At 55.7% G+C, this 14,643-nt stretch overlaps 1 protein-coding gene and 1 long non-coding RNA gene across 4 annotated transcripts in view; one reads left to right on the plus strand and one right to left on the minus strand.

Moving 5' to 3' along the window:
• Window positions 1-1,128: 1,128 nt before the first annotated feature.
• MAP2K2 (mitogen-activated protein kinase kinase 2) lies at window positions 1,129-12,977 on the plus strand. 2 transcript variants are annotated; one of them, XR_005827397.1, is made up of 11 exons: window positions 1,129-1,283; window positions 2,659-2,869; window positions 4,323-4,469; window positions 5,146-5,223; window positions 5,646-5,697; window positions 5,788-5,912; window positions 7,163-7,376; window positions 8,300-8,364; window positions 8,697-8,824; window positions 9,243-9,304; window positions 9,993-10,011. XR_005827397.1 is itself a non-coding variant. In XM_040590415.1 (11 exons), the coding sequence occupies exons 1-11, from the start codon at window positions 1,198-1,200 to the stop codon at window positions 11,547-11,549; spliced, it is 1,197 nt and encodes a 398-aa protein (XP_040446349.1). In that variant the 5' UTR covers window positions 1,130-1,197; the 3' UTR covers window positions 11,550-12,977. The 2 variants fall into 2 exon arrangements, 1 of the variants encoding a protein (XP_040446349.1); XM_040590415.1 differs by lacking the exon at window positions 8,697-8,824 and adding an exon at window positions 11,439-12,977 and having other exon boundaries at window positions 1,130-1,283; window positions 9,993-10,038.
• Window positions 12,978-13,152: 175 nt separating this feature from the next.
• LOC121086525 overlaps window positions 13,153-14,643 on the minus strand; it is a 5,602-nt gene continuing 4,111 nt past the window's right edge. Inside the window, exons 2-3 of one of the 2 annotated variants that reach the window (XR_005827399.1) lie at window positions 14,095-14,179; window positions 13,153-13,893 (exon numbers count right to left, since the gene is read on the minus strand). This is a non-coding gene — a long non-coding RNA (uncharacterized LOC121086525). Of the gene's footprint in view, window positions 14,180-14,643 lie in introns of both variants that reach the window. The other variant, XR_005827398.1, reaches the window with a different exon arrangement.

Below are 14,643 nucleotides of genomic sequence, written 5' to 3' on the forward strand. Positions count from 1 at the left end.
CCTGGGGATGGACCTGCTGTGCTCCGTAACTCATTAGCCAAATGTTTTTGTCCTCCTCCACCAAACAGGGCAGGAGGGGCCTAAGGCTGGTGAGCGAAGTCCGAGTGCTGTGATTGCCCATGAACTTTCACCCATTTTTGGGGACAATTTCCCTTTTTTTCAGACAAGCATAGGGGCGTTAATCACATTTTATAGGTGTTGAGAACAACATCCGGGGAAGACATTGACTTGGACTCTACCACTTACGGCTTCCTCCATAACAAACCTTGGTCCCATCTGCTCCCTGCAGCCAGGGCTGGCCCGGATGCCTGGGTTCTGCTGCCTGCTGGCGGGCTGCCTGGACCCCTCCATGCTCATTTTTCCCTGTGGCTGTTGGGGGGGGGCGAACACACTACAGCCCTTTGGCAGCTATGTCCATCCCTCCCTATCACCCCGCGATGAGGGTGTCAGCCCAACACGCACCACCCTCCAGGTGAGCCCCTCCCCACCAGATCCCCTGGGATCCCCCCAGATCCCCTCCACGCAGGGAGGGGCTGGGTGAGTAAGGGAGCGTGTGACCCAGGTGTGGCACGGGGACAAGGCCACATCCCGTTATCTGCCGCTCGACGCCCTCTGACCGGGTGGCAGCACTGGCGGCGGCTGCCCATGCTGGCGGGCCGCTCCCTACTTTATGGCCCCGCGGCAGAGATGGGACCCCCTGGAACTGAGCAAAGGGCACCTGCCTGCCCAGCGCCACAGTCCCCCCGCGGCTGCTCATTGCCCGGCTTCATTAGGGACCTCCAGCATCGCCTGGGCCTGCCACCTGGGCCTGCCACCTGGGCCTGCCGCCTGGGCCACGCAGGGGGCAGCGGCTGGGCTGCACGGCCAGGGGCAGAGTGGGGGAACTCTTGCTAATTACTAAGTTGCTAATTACTAAGTTGCTAATTACAGGCAAGGCCACTAGCGCTCGCTCCTCCAGCACAACCAGGGGCTGTGCGGTGCGCCCCTCCCCCGCCCCCCCCCCCAGCTTAGGCCTGTCCCCTCAGCCATGGCCGCCCACCTCCTCCTCCCTCTTCCCCTCAGCGAACTCTCGCGAGACCCGCCGGCCCCGCCCGCGCCCCGCCCCCGCGCGCCCCCGCCGCTCGCCCCGCCCCCGCGCGCCCCCGCGCCGCGCGGCCGCGCCCCCGCTAGGCCCCGCAGGCGCGGCCCGGCCCGGCCATGCTGGCCAAGAGGAAGCCGGCGCTGCCGGCCCTCAACATCGCCCCCAGCGCTGCCGAGGGGCCGAGCCCCGACGGCTCCGCCGAGTGAGTGAGTGGTGGCGGGGCCCGCCCGGCCTGCGCCGTGGCCGCCGGTGGGCTGGGCCTTGGCGCGGGGCACCGGCCTGGGGGGCCGGGCCAGGCCGGGCCTGGAGCGTGGGGAGACTGGGGGGGCCGGGGCAGGGTGGGTGTGGGGCCCGGGGGGGGTTGGGAGGCCCTGGGGGGCCGAGACGTGGCGGGTATGGGGCCTGGGGGGCCGGGACATGGCGGGCAGGGTCGCTGGGGTGCCGGGACATGGTGGGTATGGGACCTGGGGGACCCTGGGGGGCCGGGACATGGCGGGCAGGGTCGCTGGGGGGCCGGGACGTGGTGGGTATGGGGCCTGGAGGGCCAGGACAAGCCTCGGGGAGGTGAGACAGACCAGAGCTGGATGGGCCCAGCCTGAGGGTATCTGGGGTGTGGAAGGGGCCAGGGAGCTGGAGCTGGGGGGGCAGACTGGGGGTGAGAGGGGCTGGGGCTGGGTCTGACACCCAGGCGTGCTGGGGAAGGTGGAGGCAGCTGGGGGAGCGTCTGGGGACAGCCGGGGGCTTGGGGGAGCAGGCCTGGGTGCACAGTTTGGAGCTGGGATGGGGCCCTGGGCTTGGGGGGCAGGATTTGGGGCAGTGACCAGAGCTTGGCCAGCAGGACGTGTGGGGAGAGGGGTGGCGGAGAACAGGGCATGGGCAGTGCTAGGAGGAGGCTGAGCATCACATAGGGGTTCTGGGTGGGAGGGCTGGGGCGAGACCCTGCCGAAGCATCGCCCTAGGTGTGGGTGGTAGAGGCTGAGGGGGTGGGCAGCAAATGGGTGAGAGCAGCTGGAGCTTGCGCGGGTGATGGAGGCTCAGCAGCAGGTGCTGGGGGAGCACAGGCACCCCTTTGTGCTCGGGAGCAGTGGGTTTGGGGGATGGTGGGGAGGGGTGTTACGGAGCAGGGGGTTGCTGGACGCGTGGAAAGCCCTTCTCATGTTTCGCAGCAAAACCTAAGAGTGGCTTCTCGTGTCAGGAGAGGGAGAGTTTGCTGGTGCTGTGGTTCTCTCTGGGCTGAGCTGTACTGCCTCTTTAAGGGTTGAAGGATTTTTCCTACTCCTTGGCTTTCCTAAACAGCTGACTGCACTGAAGCTCCTCTCCAGAGGAGATGTGTGTGTTGGGCAGATACTGCACCATGGGCTTCACTGTCCAGGTGACCCTGTCAGCACCAGAACTGAGCCCTGCCTATCTCCAGAGCTTTGCTTTAATCTTGCTGCCATATCAGGGGCTGCGTATGTGTCAGACTATGGGTTTCAGTTGTTTCCCTCTACTTCCCTAAAAAAACCTAACCCCTCTTTTGCTGGCACTGCCCTCAGAGTCTCCTGATCATCCCTCCTACCTCCTCCTCCCCTCTCCAGGGCAAACCTGGTGGACCTTCAGAAGAAGCTTGAGGAACTGGAGCTGGATGAGCAGCAGAAGAAGCGCCTGGAAGCTTTCCTCACACAAAAAGCCAAAGTGGGCGAGCTGAAGGACGATGACTTTGAGAGGATCTCTGAATTGGGGGCTGGCAATGGCGGTGTGGTCACCAAAGTGCAGCACAAACCCTCAGGGCTCATTATGGCACGGAAGGTAACAGGGGAGCAGGAGTGGACTGTGGTGTCATGCTGGAGAGCGTCCGGCACTCCCCGTGGCTCTGGAAGAGCTGGCTGTGGTTGGGATCTCTCTGCAGTGACCTGTCTGTGCCCTAACCGCCTCGCCTGGGTTGGCACTGTGGTCCCAGCTGCCCCCAGCTCGGTTTTATGTGGAGCCTCTCCTGCCTCATCTCTGAGCTGCCCTGCCTGCCTCCAAGTCCTCCCCTGGGAGAGACCACGTTCTCTACGACAGGTCCATGGGGTTTGGAGTGCCTTGTGTGAAAACACAAGTTTATTCCTTTTTTCCAGTGAAGCTGGTTTTAATGAACTCTGCTAAACTGGATAGAAGCATTAGGAAGCAGATCTCTTGAGGATCCTAGGTCATGGTTAATGAGGACTGGAAATGGCAGGTGGAGGGATGGGTTTGACACACACACCATTCCTCGCCCCTCCCTGCCCACTTAACAGATCCCCAATGTAATTCCAAGCAGCTGTGACAGTGGTTCCTCTCAGACATGGATTTATGGGTGACATCTTCGACTGTGGTGCCCTGTAGTGGAAAACTAGGCGATACTTCATCTGCCTATTAGAAAAGGCAGTGCTCGGCAAAACCAGTGCAACCACTTATCCGTAGGGCGGCTTCCTTGAAAGTCTCTGGTCTCACCTGCTGTTGGGATGGTTTAGCGGGTCTCCATGAGCAAATCTGCTTCTCTAGGTGGCTTCGCTCAGAGCTGAGCTCTCAGAATCTTCCAGGGTGTTTGATTTGGGAGTGTTGGATGTCACTGGGTGGTTTTGAGGTTGTTGGGAGTCCAGAAACTGAAGCGAAGGCAAGTTACAGTGCTGCTGTCCTTCCTGCAGAGACTGGCCTTCGTGGGTCTGTGGGAAGGACAGATGTCCCTGGAGTTGGGTGTCCTAGAGCTTACAGTAACTGGCTCTTTTTTTTCTGGCTTGCCATTGTATTTTCTAGCCTCTGCCTTCCCTACCCACAGCTACCCTAACTGACTCTACCAGGAGCCCAAGGAAAAAAGCAACTGCTCTTTCACGTGCATGATCTTCATGGGTTTTTTTACTTTCTGTGGTTTCCTTGATATCAGAACACCTCTTCTTACAACACCTACAGAACTTGTGAAAATGGTCCTGTCTGCTGAGTCAGTTCTGCATCAAACTTCTGACTTGTCTTTCTGCTCTGTTTCCTGTGCAATCTCTGTGTGTTACGTGGCCGGCGGTTGCTTCAGTCGCCGACAGGCTGCACGGGGCTCTGCCTCTCCCTTTATCCTTAATGTTAGTCTGCAAATGGTAAAGCCTACACCAAAGCAGGGCTTCCCTTGAAGACACTGTTTCTTTCCAACACTCAGGATTTGCTCATGTGGTTCCTGTAAGTTTGTTTTCTGGTTTTTGAATTTTTTCCCCCCATGTATTACACCTTGAATATTTATTTTTTTTCTTCGCAGCTGATTCATTTAGAAATCAAACCGGCTATCAGGAATCAGATTATCCGAGAGCTGCAGGTGCTGCATGAGTGCAATTCCCCATATATCGTGGGTTTCTATGGAGCTTTCTACAGCGACGGAGAGATTTCCATCTGCATGGAGCACATGGTGAGTCCCCGTTCCTCCTCTGGAAACTGCTGCTGCCTGGACTGTTCTGAATTGCATCTCCCTGAGACTTGAAATAGCAGGTGGAATGGGTTAGGGTGCCAGCAGCTGTGATGGCTCCTTGCTGTGGCTGCAGCAAGACTTCTGTGCTCCTGGTAAGAGCTGCATGCTCTTGCTTAGGCTTTGAAATGACAGAGAGATTGACTTTTTGGAAAGCAGAAGCAGAGGTTTGGGGGTTGGCCAAATGGAAATGTTGTAAACCCACCGCTTTACAGAGCTTGCTGTGAAGCACTGTGTGTGTTTTCTGTTCTCTGTGGCAGAGAATAGTGTTGTGGCTCCTTTGGATTGGTGCTGACAGGATCATCTTTGCATTTACCACTGATGGAAAGGAAGCTCAGAACTAATAGCAAGCAGCAGAGCTGATAGAAGATAGCATTAAAATAGTTTTCAGCAAGAAGCTTCAGCTCTGATCACCAGATATCTTTTGGGTTTTTTCTTCCCCTCTCCCTGGGAAAAGGAGTGTGCTCAATGCTGAGTTGTTGCAGACAGCTGAGCTGCGATGCTATGTGCTGCTTATATACCACTTGCCCGCCCTGGGCATGCTTGCCTATACAGCCAGCTGCTCTGTTTTCCTGCCGAGGATTGGCACATTGGTCATTTCCATGTGTTTTTATTTTAGGATGGGGGCTCTTTGGATCAAGTGTTGAAAGAAGCCAAAAGAATTCCTGAGGAGATCTTGGGGAAAGTCAGTATAGCGGTGAGTTATGGTGGCTCTTTGTGCTTCCAGAAAGGATTTGCTGGGCACAGTTTGGGAACAATGCTTGTGTTGCTTTAGGAAGCTTGCTCTGTTTTGCCATACATGCTTTCCTATCCCGAGCTAGGGCAAGAGGCAGTGGTGTGTGTGTGAGAGGGGGTGGGGAAGGCATGTCCCCAGCTGCTCTCCGTAGCTCTGACCCCTTGCGTTGTGCTGGCTGGTTTTGAGTTCTCCTGGAGTAGATTTAGGAGAAGCTTTCTCGGGTGGTTAACCCAAGATCTGTGATTGACTTGGTGATAAATTGCAAACCCTGAAACACGTGGACAGTACGTGGTAGCATGCAGAGTTGGTGCAATGTGTCCTGCTGAAGGGAGAGCACTTCCCGTCTCAGCTCTGATCTCATCGTGTCTTTGGTTTCCTTCTAGGTTCTGAGGGGTTTGGCCTATCTGAGAGAGAAGCACCAAATCATGCACAGAGGTGAGAGGAGGAGCCTAAAAATAACTGCCTCGGTTCAAGAGCCCTGTGTTTTACCTAGGTGTGTTTACACTCTTCTCTTGCTGTTGTCAGATGTGAAGCCTTCTAACATCCTGGTTAATTCTCGAGGAGAGATTAAGCTGTGTGATTTCGGGGTCAGCGGTCAACTCATTGACTCCATGGCAAACTCTTTTGTGGGAACTCGGTCCTACATGTCTGTAAGTTCCTTTAAACTTTTGGCTGGTTTTTTGGAGCTTGTTTTTGTGTTTTTACAGTTTGGGTTCAACTCTGCTCTTACAGAATCCGCGTGTAGTGTCTGATTTGCTTAATGGTTTTGCTCTGTGTTTCCATCCTCATCCAGGCTGCCCCATTCCTGGCTCACGCTGGGGGTGAGCCCAGTGCTTTGAGGCACTGTTCTGTGCCGGAGAAGCAGATGCCTCTGCATCCTCTCAAGGAGTCACTAACTATCCTGTTGGCTCCAGCCTGTGCCCAGCTAGCACTGATGCATGTGGGAGCGCAGAGACTTGCAGGGAAAGACGCTTTGTATCCTACAAATACTTCCATATTATGGCGAGTGTTTGCAGGTTCAAAACCATCTTTTTCTGTGTGCAAAGCTCTGTCCAAAAACCTGAGTGCAAAGGGGATGCAGATGCTGGTACGTGCACCTCCTCTGCTGCCTTGACCCCATGCATTTGCTGGCAAAATGGGGGTAAAAACAGTTTAGTGCAACTGAGTTTTGGTACAGGCTACTGGGAAACTAAAGCCAGCCCCCAGGTCCTGCTGGCTGAAACGCAAAGGGTGGGGGGTCTTCTGCCAGCACCATGTGCGGTCGTGGCTGGGAGCGAGCGGTGGGTTATTAGGGAAGCCACCCGACCACACTTGTGTGCTTAGATCTGAGCTGCTCTCATATTTTGGGAATGGTTATTCAAGTACAGTTATAGTTAGACAGTGGCTATTTAAAAATAATATCTCCTTTGCACTCAGCCACTGGGCCTGCACAGCTGACTCAAAGCTGCCAGTATGGATGACTTGGATTGATTTATTTATTTTTTATTTTTCTTTCAATGGTAAGAGCTTTGAGTGGATTTTCTGCTTCTCAAATTTGTCTTGGGTTTTAACAGGAATGGGCAGGAAAAAATTATTTTTGTTAATAGAGTTTGTTCGATCTCAGCATGCAGAGAAAGATTCCTACAGTGTACTCTGGACTCCTAAGTATAAGCAGTTGTAAATCAATGGTAGCTGTTGATTAGATGTGTACAAGTGCTTTACGTTTGCACACGATCTTTCTTTTGCATCCTCTTTGCACATGGGCACTTTGGGACAGTCTTTTCCCTAGAAGGGTGGAGAGCTGAGATGGAGAGACCCTCAGGATATAGCGTCTCGTCTATTTAATTTGAGTGCATGATATTTATGACTTTGTGTATTGACATTTTGTGTCAGCGTGTGTTTTTGTGATCTTTCCTTCCAGCCTGAGCGGTTGCAGGGCACCCACTACTCGGTCCAGTCTGACATCTGGAGCATGGGTCTGTCGTTAGTGGAGCTGTCTATCGGAAGGTACCCAATCCCCCCGCCAGACTCCAAGGAACTGGAAGCAATATTTGGCCGTCCTGTGGTGGACGGGGCAGAGGGAGAGTCTCACAGCATCTCGCCGCGGGCCAGGCCCCCAGGACGCCCCGTCAGTGGTAGGGGCTGTCGTATGCATTGGAAACAACACGCAGACGTGGGGGCAAAGGGGTCGGGTTTTGTTTGGTGTGGCTGGGTTCGCCAAAGGCCATTTTGGATGAGGTTGTGGCGGGGAGGTGAGTGTTCCTAGGGGGGCCACTCCCTGCAGAGCAGACAGAGCTGTGTTGATGCTCCGGCAGAATCCGCTCTATAGTGGAGGTTTGCAATTCCTAACAGGCGCAGGTGGGAGCCTGGTCTTGCATGGGGAGGTGGAGATTGCTCCCAGAGTGCTGTGAACGAGCAGGTTTGGAGTGCCAACTAGGGTCTGTTAAGGTTTTGAAGAGCTCAGCTGATCCACCTGCCATGGGCTTCTTTAGACCCTGCTGTGTCCCACAAGAAGGCTCAAAGCCACGCAGCAAAGCACCCCATGCCGGGGATGGAGCAGGCTGTTGGGATGTGGACCCCGTGGAGGAGATACTTTGAGGGACAGTATCATAGCCTCTGTTGCTCCTCAGGCTTTGCCCATGCTGCTGACAGATTCCTTTCAAGCTAGTGGCAGCTTTTTGGAAACAGCTTTGCTGGGATCTCTCATAGAAGTACCAGACCAGCACAGGGGTTGGAGGTAGGCTCTGCTTGAGCCATTTGCTTGGAAGCAGAAGGCTCTAGAAGTGCTGCCAGCCTGCCACAGCAGATGGTCTGGTACTCTCCAAATGCTCCAAGCTGGGAAATAAATCTGGACTATAGGCACTGTGAAAGAAATCTGGAATTTCAAAAGTGTTTTGGCTTTCTCTTCGTTATCTTTTAACCACGAGTCAGTTCAAGTGGGTTGCCTCTGCCTCTCCCAGCAAAAGTCCCACAGCACACTTGCTTTTCATGCAGAAAGAAGTCCTTCACTGTCCCTGAACAGCCTCTTACCACTGTTTTTGTCATCTTAACCATGCAGGCCACGGGATGGACAGCCGGCCTGCCATGGCCATCTTTGAACTGCTGGATTATATAGTTAATGAGGTAGGTGTTTCTTTACTGTCTGCTCTGGTGGGCTTCCTGGAGGTGCCGCGGTGTTGTGTCTGCGCTGCTGAGTCAGAGGGAGCTCTGAAACCTTTGCTTGAACAAGGGCTCTTTGATAGAGAGCCCCCCCCCCCAAGCTGCACTGATGTCCTTTCCTTCTCCCTCTGTTCCCTCTTCCCATCTCTTTGTATTGCAAAAGTATCTCTGGGTTTGGACTAAGGCTCTGCAGCGGGAAGTTTGTAATCCCCTGGAAAGAGGAGAGCAGTGAGGGGAGGTCTTGGCTGTAATAATCCGCTCCTGCAACCGGCCATTTCAAACGTGCTCCTTCCTAGATCAGCGAAGGATGAATGCTCCCTCTGCGCAGGCGCTGAGGTCGTGCACGTTTTCTCAGATGAAGCCCTTTGAATGAGGGTGACCGGTGCTAAAACCCCAGACCGAAATGTTCCACCAGACTTGCAAGGTAGGGTCCATCCCACCAGCAAGTGGAAAGAGCAGCTTCCCCTTTCAAGGTGCTAGGAGCTGACCCCCAGTTATCATTCCTGGATCAGCTTTGTCTGCCGTAGGCATTGCCAGAGCTGGGATTTGCAAGGTTGGATCCAGAATTGCGATGCTGCAATTCTGGTTTCCCAGCTTTGGCAGTGATTCAGCGTGGGGTCCCCCCAGCTGCACGTCGTGCTGGGGCAGCAGTTTGCTGCCAGCCCAGCCGCGTGCTGCCAGGGCAAGACATGGCAGGGAGCAGGCTGCTGGCTGCAAAGGGCAGCTTGGAGGAGGAGGGGAGCTGCAGAGCTGCAGAGCACAGCTTTTCTGCAGCTCATTAAAGGCACTCCTGGCCCATTAATGCGTCGTGATGCAGAAAACCCTTTTCCTTTTCTCTGCAGCCACCTCCCAAGCTGCCGAATGGAGTTTTCACGCAAGATTTCCAGGAGTTTGTAAATAAATGGTAAGGATTTCACCTTATGGCTGAAGGTGGAGGCCTGTAGGTGCTCCCTGACAGCTCTGCAGGCTGCTGCTCCACCCAAAGCGTTCAGCATAACGCAATGTTCTCCGTGCTCTGTAGGTGATCTCTCCCTGGCTGCGGTGTGATCCCACGTTGTGCTGGGAACTCCTGCCTTGGGAAGGGTTGAAATAACAGCAGTTTATTTGTGGTGGTGCTTAGTGGTATCCCAGCACCTTCTAAATAGGAGCCTGGCAGGGGGATGGTGGAGCAGATTGCTGGGGCTGTGAGTCACCCCGCAGCCTTGCAGGCACCAGGCATACGCCATCGACTTCCAGACCTTCTGATGCGGTGGAGGGACAGCTGAAAATATTGCCAGAGCTCCCGTTAAATCACAGAGATTGGAGATTACAAAAATCGTTAATCCTCGCCAAGCATTAGGTCCTTTTCTCCACTTGCAGGATGCATTTCATCCACATGGTCTAGAAAGAGTCAGATCCTGCAGCTCTCCATAGGAGCTGGGCTGTTGGAGCTGGTGCTTTCTGAGCAGTTTCCATACTGCCAGGCTCCTGGGGAAAGCAGCTGGGGAGCCACATGGCTTTTGGTGAAGCTGGAGACCTCTCTAGCCAGATAACTGGTTTCCCCCAAGGAATGTCTCAGTGTTGGTTTTGCTCTCTTGTTCTTCTCATTTCAGCTTAATTAAAAATCCAGCAGAACGGGCAGATCTGAAGATGCTGATGGTAAGTGGGGAGGAGAGCAATTTTCTTTCTGCAGTGGGGTGGCACCACATCTGCAAACTGCTGCCCCATCCCTCCATGCCTCTCTTGTTCAAAAGGTGAAAACTCCCATGCTGAGCTTAGGATGAGCCAAATAGAGCCCAGGAGAGGGGGAGTGACTCATCTTTGATTCAAAGGCAGTGATGGTATCTAGCTCTGGACAGGACCCACCCAGCTGTCCTGTGTAGGTGCCTGGGACAAACCTCTGCCTCCTGAGCTGGGCAGATGGACAGGAATATATGGGCTGGACGTGAGCTGGCCATGTGCGCTCCCAGCCCAGAAAGCCGACCGTAGCCTGGGCCATTTCAAAAGTGGTGTGGCCAGCAGGGCGAGAGGGGGGGATCCTCCTCCTCTGCTTGGGGAGCCCCCACCTTGCAGTACCATGTCCAGCTCTGGGGTCTCCAGCATAAGGAAGCCATGGACCTGCTCAAGCCACAAAGATGGTCCGAGGGCTGGGGCGCCACACCTGTAAGGGCAGGCTGGGAGAACTGGGGTCTTCAGCCTGGAGAAGAGAAGGCTGGCTCTGGGAAGACCTTATAAGCAGCTTCCAGTACTTGAAGGGGGCCTACAGGAAAGCTGGAGAGGGTTTTTTTATCAGAGGGTGTAGTGATAGGATATGGGGTAATGGTTTTAAACTGGAAGAGGGGAGATTTAGATGAGATACTAGGAAGAAATTCTTTACTGTGAGGGTGGTGAGGTGCTGGCACAGGCAGCTGTGGATGCCCCATCCCTGGAAGCGTTCAAGGGCAGGTTGGATTTGGCTCTGAGCAACCTGGTCTAGTGGAAGAGGGGTGGGGACTCTGTGATCTTTAAGGTCCCTTCCAACCCAAACCATTCCATGAGCCCAGTTTAACCATGTTGACCTCAGCATCATGCTGAGCCCCTGAGCTACTCTGGGGTACACCCTGGGTGCTCCCATGTAGCCCTGAAAAAGGAGGTGGCCCCGTGCCCTTGTGTGAAGGTTGTTCTGTCCTGCTTGTGCTTCTCTGTTACCTCCTGCCCCCAGGGAGCAGGGTTTGCCATCCAGGGGCAAGCGAGGACCACGGGAAGCGCAGGAGCTGCAGCACCTTGCTCTGCCTGCCTGGACAGAGCAGTGTTTCAGGGCCACGCAGGCTCTGCTCTCCTTTAAATCTTCCTTGCTGCCCTGCCTGCGTGCCCACTATGTGGCCAGCAGCAGTCAAAATCCCAGCCCCAGGCCTGCAAGGAACAAATATTTTCTCAAAAATCTGCTTTTGCTGTCTGAGCTGTAGCACCAGGACGTTCTCACCTCTCTGGGATCTGACCCATGGCGTGGACCTAGGGCTGGGGTCTGGGAGCCGGGGAGCAGCCGGCAATGCTCCTAAGCCTGTTCCCTTTGCTTGCAGAGTCACACCTTCATCAAACGCTCCGAAGTGGAGGAGGTGGATTTCGCCGGTTGGCTGTGCAGAACACTGCGGTTGAACCAGCCCAGCACGCCCACCCGCGCTGCCATGTGAGGGCCGAGCCGACTGCCTGGTGTCAGTACATCTGCCTCTGTCACAGTTCCCTCTCCTTCACTAAATGACAGAACTGCCCTCCTTCCTTCTCCCCGGCCCCCCCTCGCCTCGCATCCCAGCGGCAAAGCACCGTCCCCTCGGAAGCATCTTTGCTGGCCAACCCCCAGCCAAAGCGGGGTTGGTGTCTTTGGGTGTGGGGGTGTTCCAGGCCTCTGCTCCAGCTCTGGAGCTCCTGACACTTGGGAAATGTGGTGCTGCTTATGTTAAATTTTTTTCTTTTTTTTTCTTTTTTTTTTTTTTGAAACATGTTCACTTGGGTTAAAAAAGAAAAGAAAATAATCGTGTGTGTGTGTGCACGCACGCTTGCATGTGTGTGTGAGACGGTGGCAGGGGGTGGGGTTGATGCTTCACCTCCTCCCTGGTTTTCATGTGCGCTCCAGGGCGGAGAAATCGGTGGGGCCAGAAATGGAGAAGCCCTGTTTAGGGTGGCCCGAAACAGTGTCACTGTCCTGGCCAGGGTGGCCGGGGATGAGGTGGGCACCCCGCAGTGCGGGTGGGAGGTCTGCGGGGTGCTTGGTGGCTGAGCTGGACAAGAGTGTAGAGGTGAGCTCCCTCCCAGCCCGGCTGCGGGTGGAGGAGAGGAGAGATTTGTATTTTCATTATTTTCTTTTTAAACGGTTGGTTTAAAGCCTGCTCTCATGGCGCGCTGGATGTTTAGCGAAGGCTCTTGACCCGTTGGGCACGGGCTGAGCCACGGGCTTGCAGCGGGAGGGGATGGGGTGGGGGCTGTGGGATGGGGCCATGAGCGGCTCCCCTGGCCCCATGGCAAAGCCCTGGCTCCCACCTTTGGGTGCTGAGGTGAGGGGAGCACCGGATTTCCTTCCCTGGCGACTTCCAGTGCGGAGAGGCGGGAGGCAGAGCCCGGTTGTCCACCGTGGCCAGGGGAGAGCTGGGCTAGCCCAGGAGTGGGGTCCCTCTCCCGACCCCGTCATCCCGGGGGGGGGAGGGGTGGGCAGAGAGGGGTGAAACCCCTCCAGGCTGCAGGTTTTCCCCTTCCAGCTGCCTCTCAGCTGGGGTCACTCATGGAACAGGCGCCACAGCAGAGCTGCAGGGCTCCCTGTCGGACCCTCCGGAGCCCCCCACTCCCCTCAGCCAGCAGGTGCAGGCTGCCCAGGCTGGGCCTTGCAGGGGGGGCAGCGAGCCCACCCAGCAAGACCCACGTTGTCCCAAGGCTGCAGGTTTTTCCAAAGGCCACCTCGGCCTGCCTGTGGCTGCTGGTCCCTCCGTGCCCATCGCGTCCCCTCCTGCCCAGGAAGGGCCGGTGGTGGCCCTGTGGCGTGCCCGGCTCTGTGCCCGCCGGCACTGGCTGCGCTGCAGGGATGGCAGCTCCCCGCTGTTGCCTCATCTGCCACCACACGTATATATTTTCGGGTGACTTGCTCCCCTGCTCCCCCCACGCAGGGCTCTGCGATCCCCAAGCCACCCACCAGGAGATGATTTTTTGGAAACTTGGTGGGATTTCTTTTGTGTGCTTTTTTTTCTCCTTCTTTTCAGGCTGGGTTTTTTTTTTTTTTTGTTTTTTTTGGTGTTGGTTTTTTTTTTGCCCCGTTGGGCTGGTGGCTGGCATCCCCTCTGCCTGTGCTTGGGTTCCACCATGACAGCCCCCCAAAAGCAAGTGCTGTGACTTGGTAACCCCAAACCAAACCCCTTGTACCCTTTTCTTTCCCTGGCAAAGGACAAAGGTGCTGCCTTGCTCAGGGTGAACCCCGGGGAGCGAGACCCCAGATTTCAGGGGGGTGTCTGTGCTTGCTGGCCCAGCTCCTGCCTGGACAAGGCACCCTGGTGCTGTGGGGATGCTCCTCATTACGGGTTTTGTCTCTTAATTTAAGTGGGAGGAGGGGAAGGGCACAGTTTGTTAAGCTTTTGGGTATTTTTCAGTTGGTTTGGTGCTGGGTTTTGAAGGAGGAGGAGAAAGCGCATCAAGCGTTTTGTTGGTGCAATTTTTTTTTTTTTTTTAAACTCAATATTTTCATCATGGAAAAAAAAAAATAAATGGCACTTTACATTTACAGGCCTTTTCTCTTCTTGGTTATGCTCAGAGTAGCTTTAACCCCTGTAGGGCCGGAACCTCGGTGTGTCCTCCGTGGATGGGAGCGATGTCACTGACCGTGCTTGGGGACAGGGATGCGCCGGTGGCTCTCGCCGCGCTGCCCAGCGGCTGCCTCCAGTGGAAGCAGGAGATAACGGAATTATCCCGGCACGAGGCAGCCCCGGCCGGTACAGATGCGGGGTCCAAGGATGGTGTGATGTCCTAAATCCTGCCCCAGGGGAGCTGGGATGGACCCTGAAAGATTTGGGGTAAAATATTTATGATTCTGAACTATTTCGGGTGAACAGAAGGGAGAGGCAAAGCTGGACTCTGCCAGCCCGGGGCAGCTCTGCCAAAATCAATAATGGGCCCAGAATTGAAAAATAACTCTATTTTACAGATTTCTTGCACTGTTAGCAATGGCAGGGCTCAGGGGGGTGGTCGCTGTGCACCCACCATGGAAGCTTCTGCAGCAGCATTTTGGGGACATCCCCGGTTTTTCTTCTGGTGCTTTCAGGACCCCTGGGGGGGCTGGACCCTCCTGCAGAGACCAAGATAAACTCGCTGCACCCATGGGAGCCGCAGCATGTTTTGGTGGTGTTGGCTGGGTGTTGTGGTGGGGGTCCCGTGGGGTCCCCAGGTTGGGTGTGAGCATGGCACCTGGGGCACAGTGGGGTTTTGGGGGGCAGAGGGTGGGGGTCCAGCCAGGGCTGGAGGAACCTCCCTGGTTTTGTGGGACGGGGTGGGGGTGGGTGGGGTCCTCCCTCCCCCAAAGACATACGTGGGTGCTCTCAGTATCTGTGCTGCAGGCACTTTTGGGGTGGCCCCTGTGTGGAGAGGGCTTTTGGGGGGCTGGGGGGCCGTGCTGGGGCTTCATCTTTGAGGCGGGGGGGCTCTGGGCGTGCCCCCGGCCGGGGCAGGGGGGAAAGCGAAAGCAGCCGGCGAGCGTGTGGCTGCCGGCGCGTGGCAGGGCCGGGCCCTGAGGTGCAGCTGCTGGGGGGGGGG

This window comes from Falco naumanni, chromosome 4 (assembly GCF_017639655.2).
Source record: "Falco naumanni isolate bFalNau1 chromosome 4, bFalNau1.pat, whole genome shotgun sequence".
NCBI classification, from domain to species: Eukaryota; Metazoa; Chordata; class Aves; order Falconiformes; family Falconidae; genus Falco; species Falco naumanni.

What these genes read in the sequence shown, in the direction of transcription:
- MAP2K2 (XM_040590415.1), top strand. Translation starts at nt 1,198, where the DNA reads ATGCTGGCCAAGAGGAAGCCGGCGCTGCCGGCCCTCAACATCGCCCCC. An exon ending in TGGGGAAAGTCAGTATAGCG is followed by an intron (nt 5,224 to 5,645) that starts GTGAGTTATGGT and finishes GTTTCCTTCTAG; the next exon opens with GTTCTGAGGGGTTTGGCCTA. An exon ending in TGGATTATATAGTTAATGAG is followed by an intron (nt 8,365 to 9,242) that starts GTAGGTGTTTCT and finishes TTTTCTCTGCAG; the next exon opens with CCACCTCCCAAGCTGCCGAA.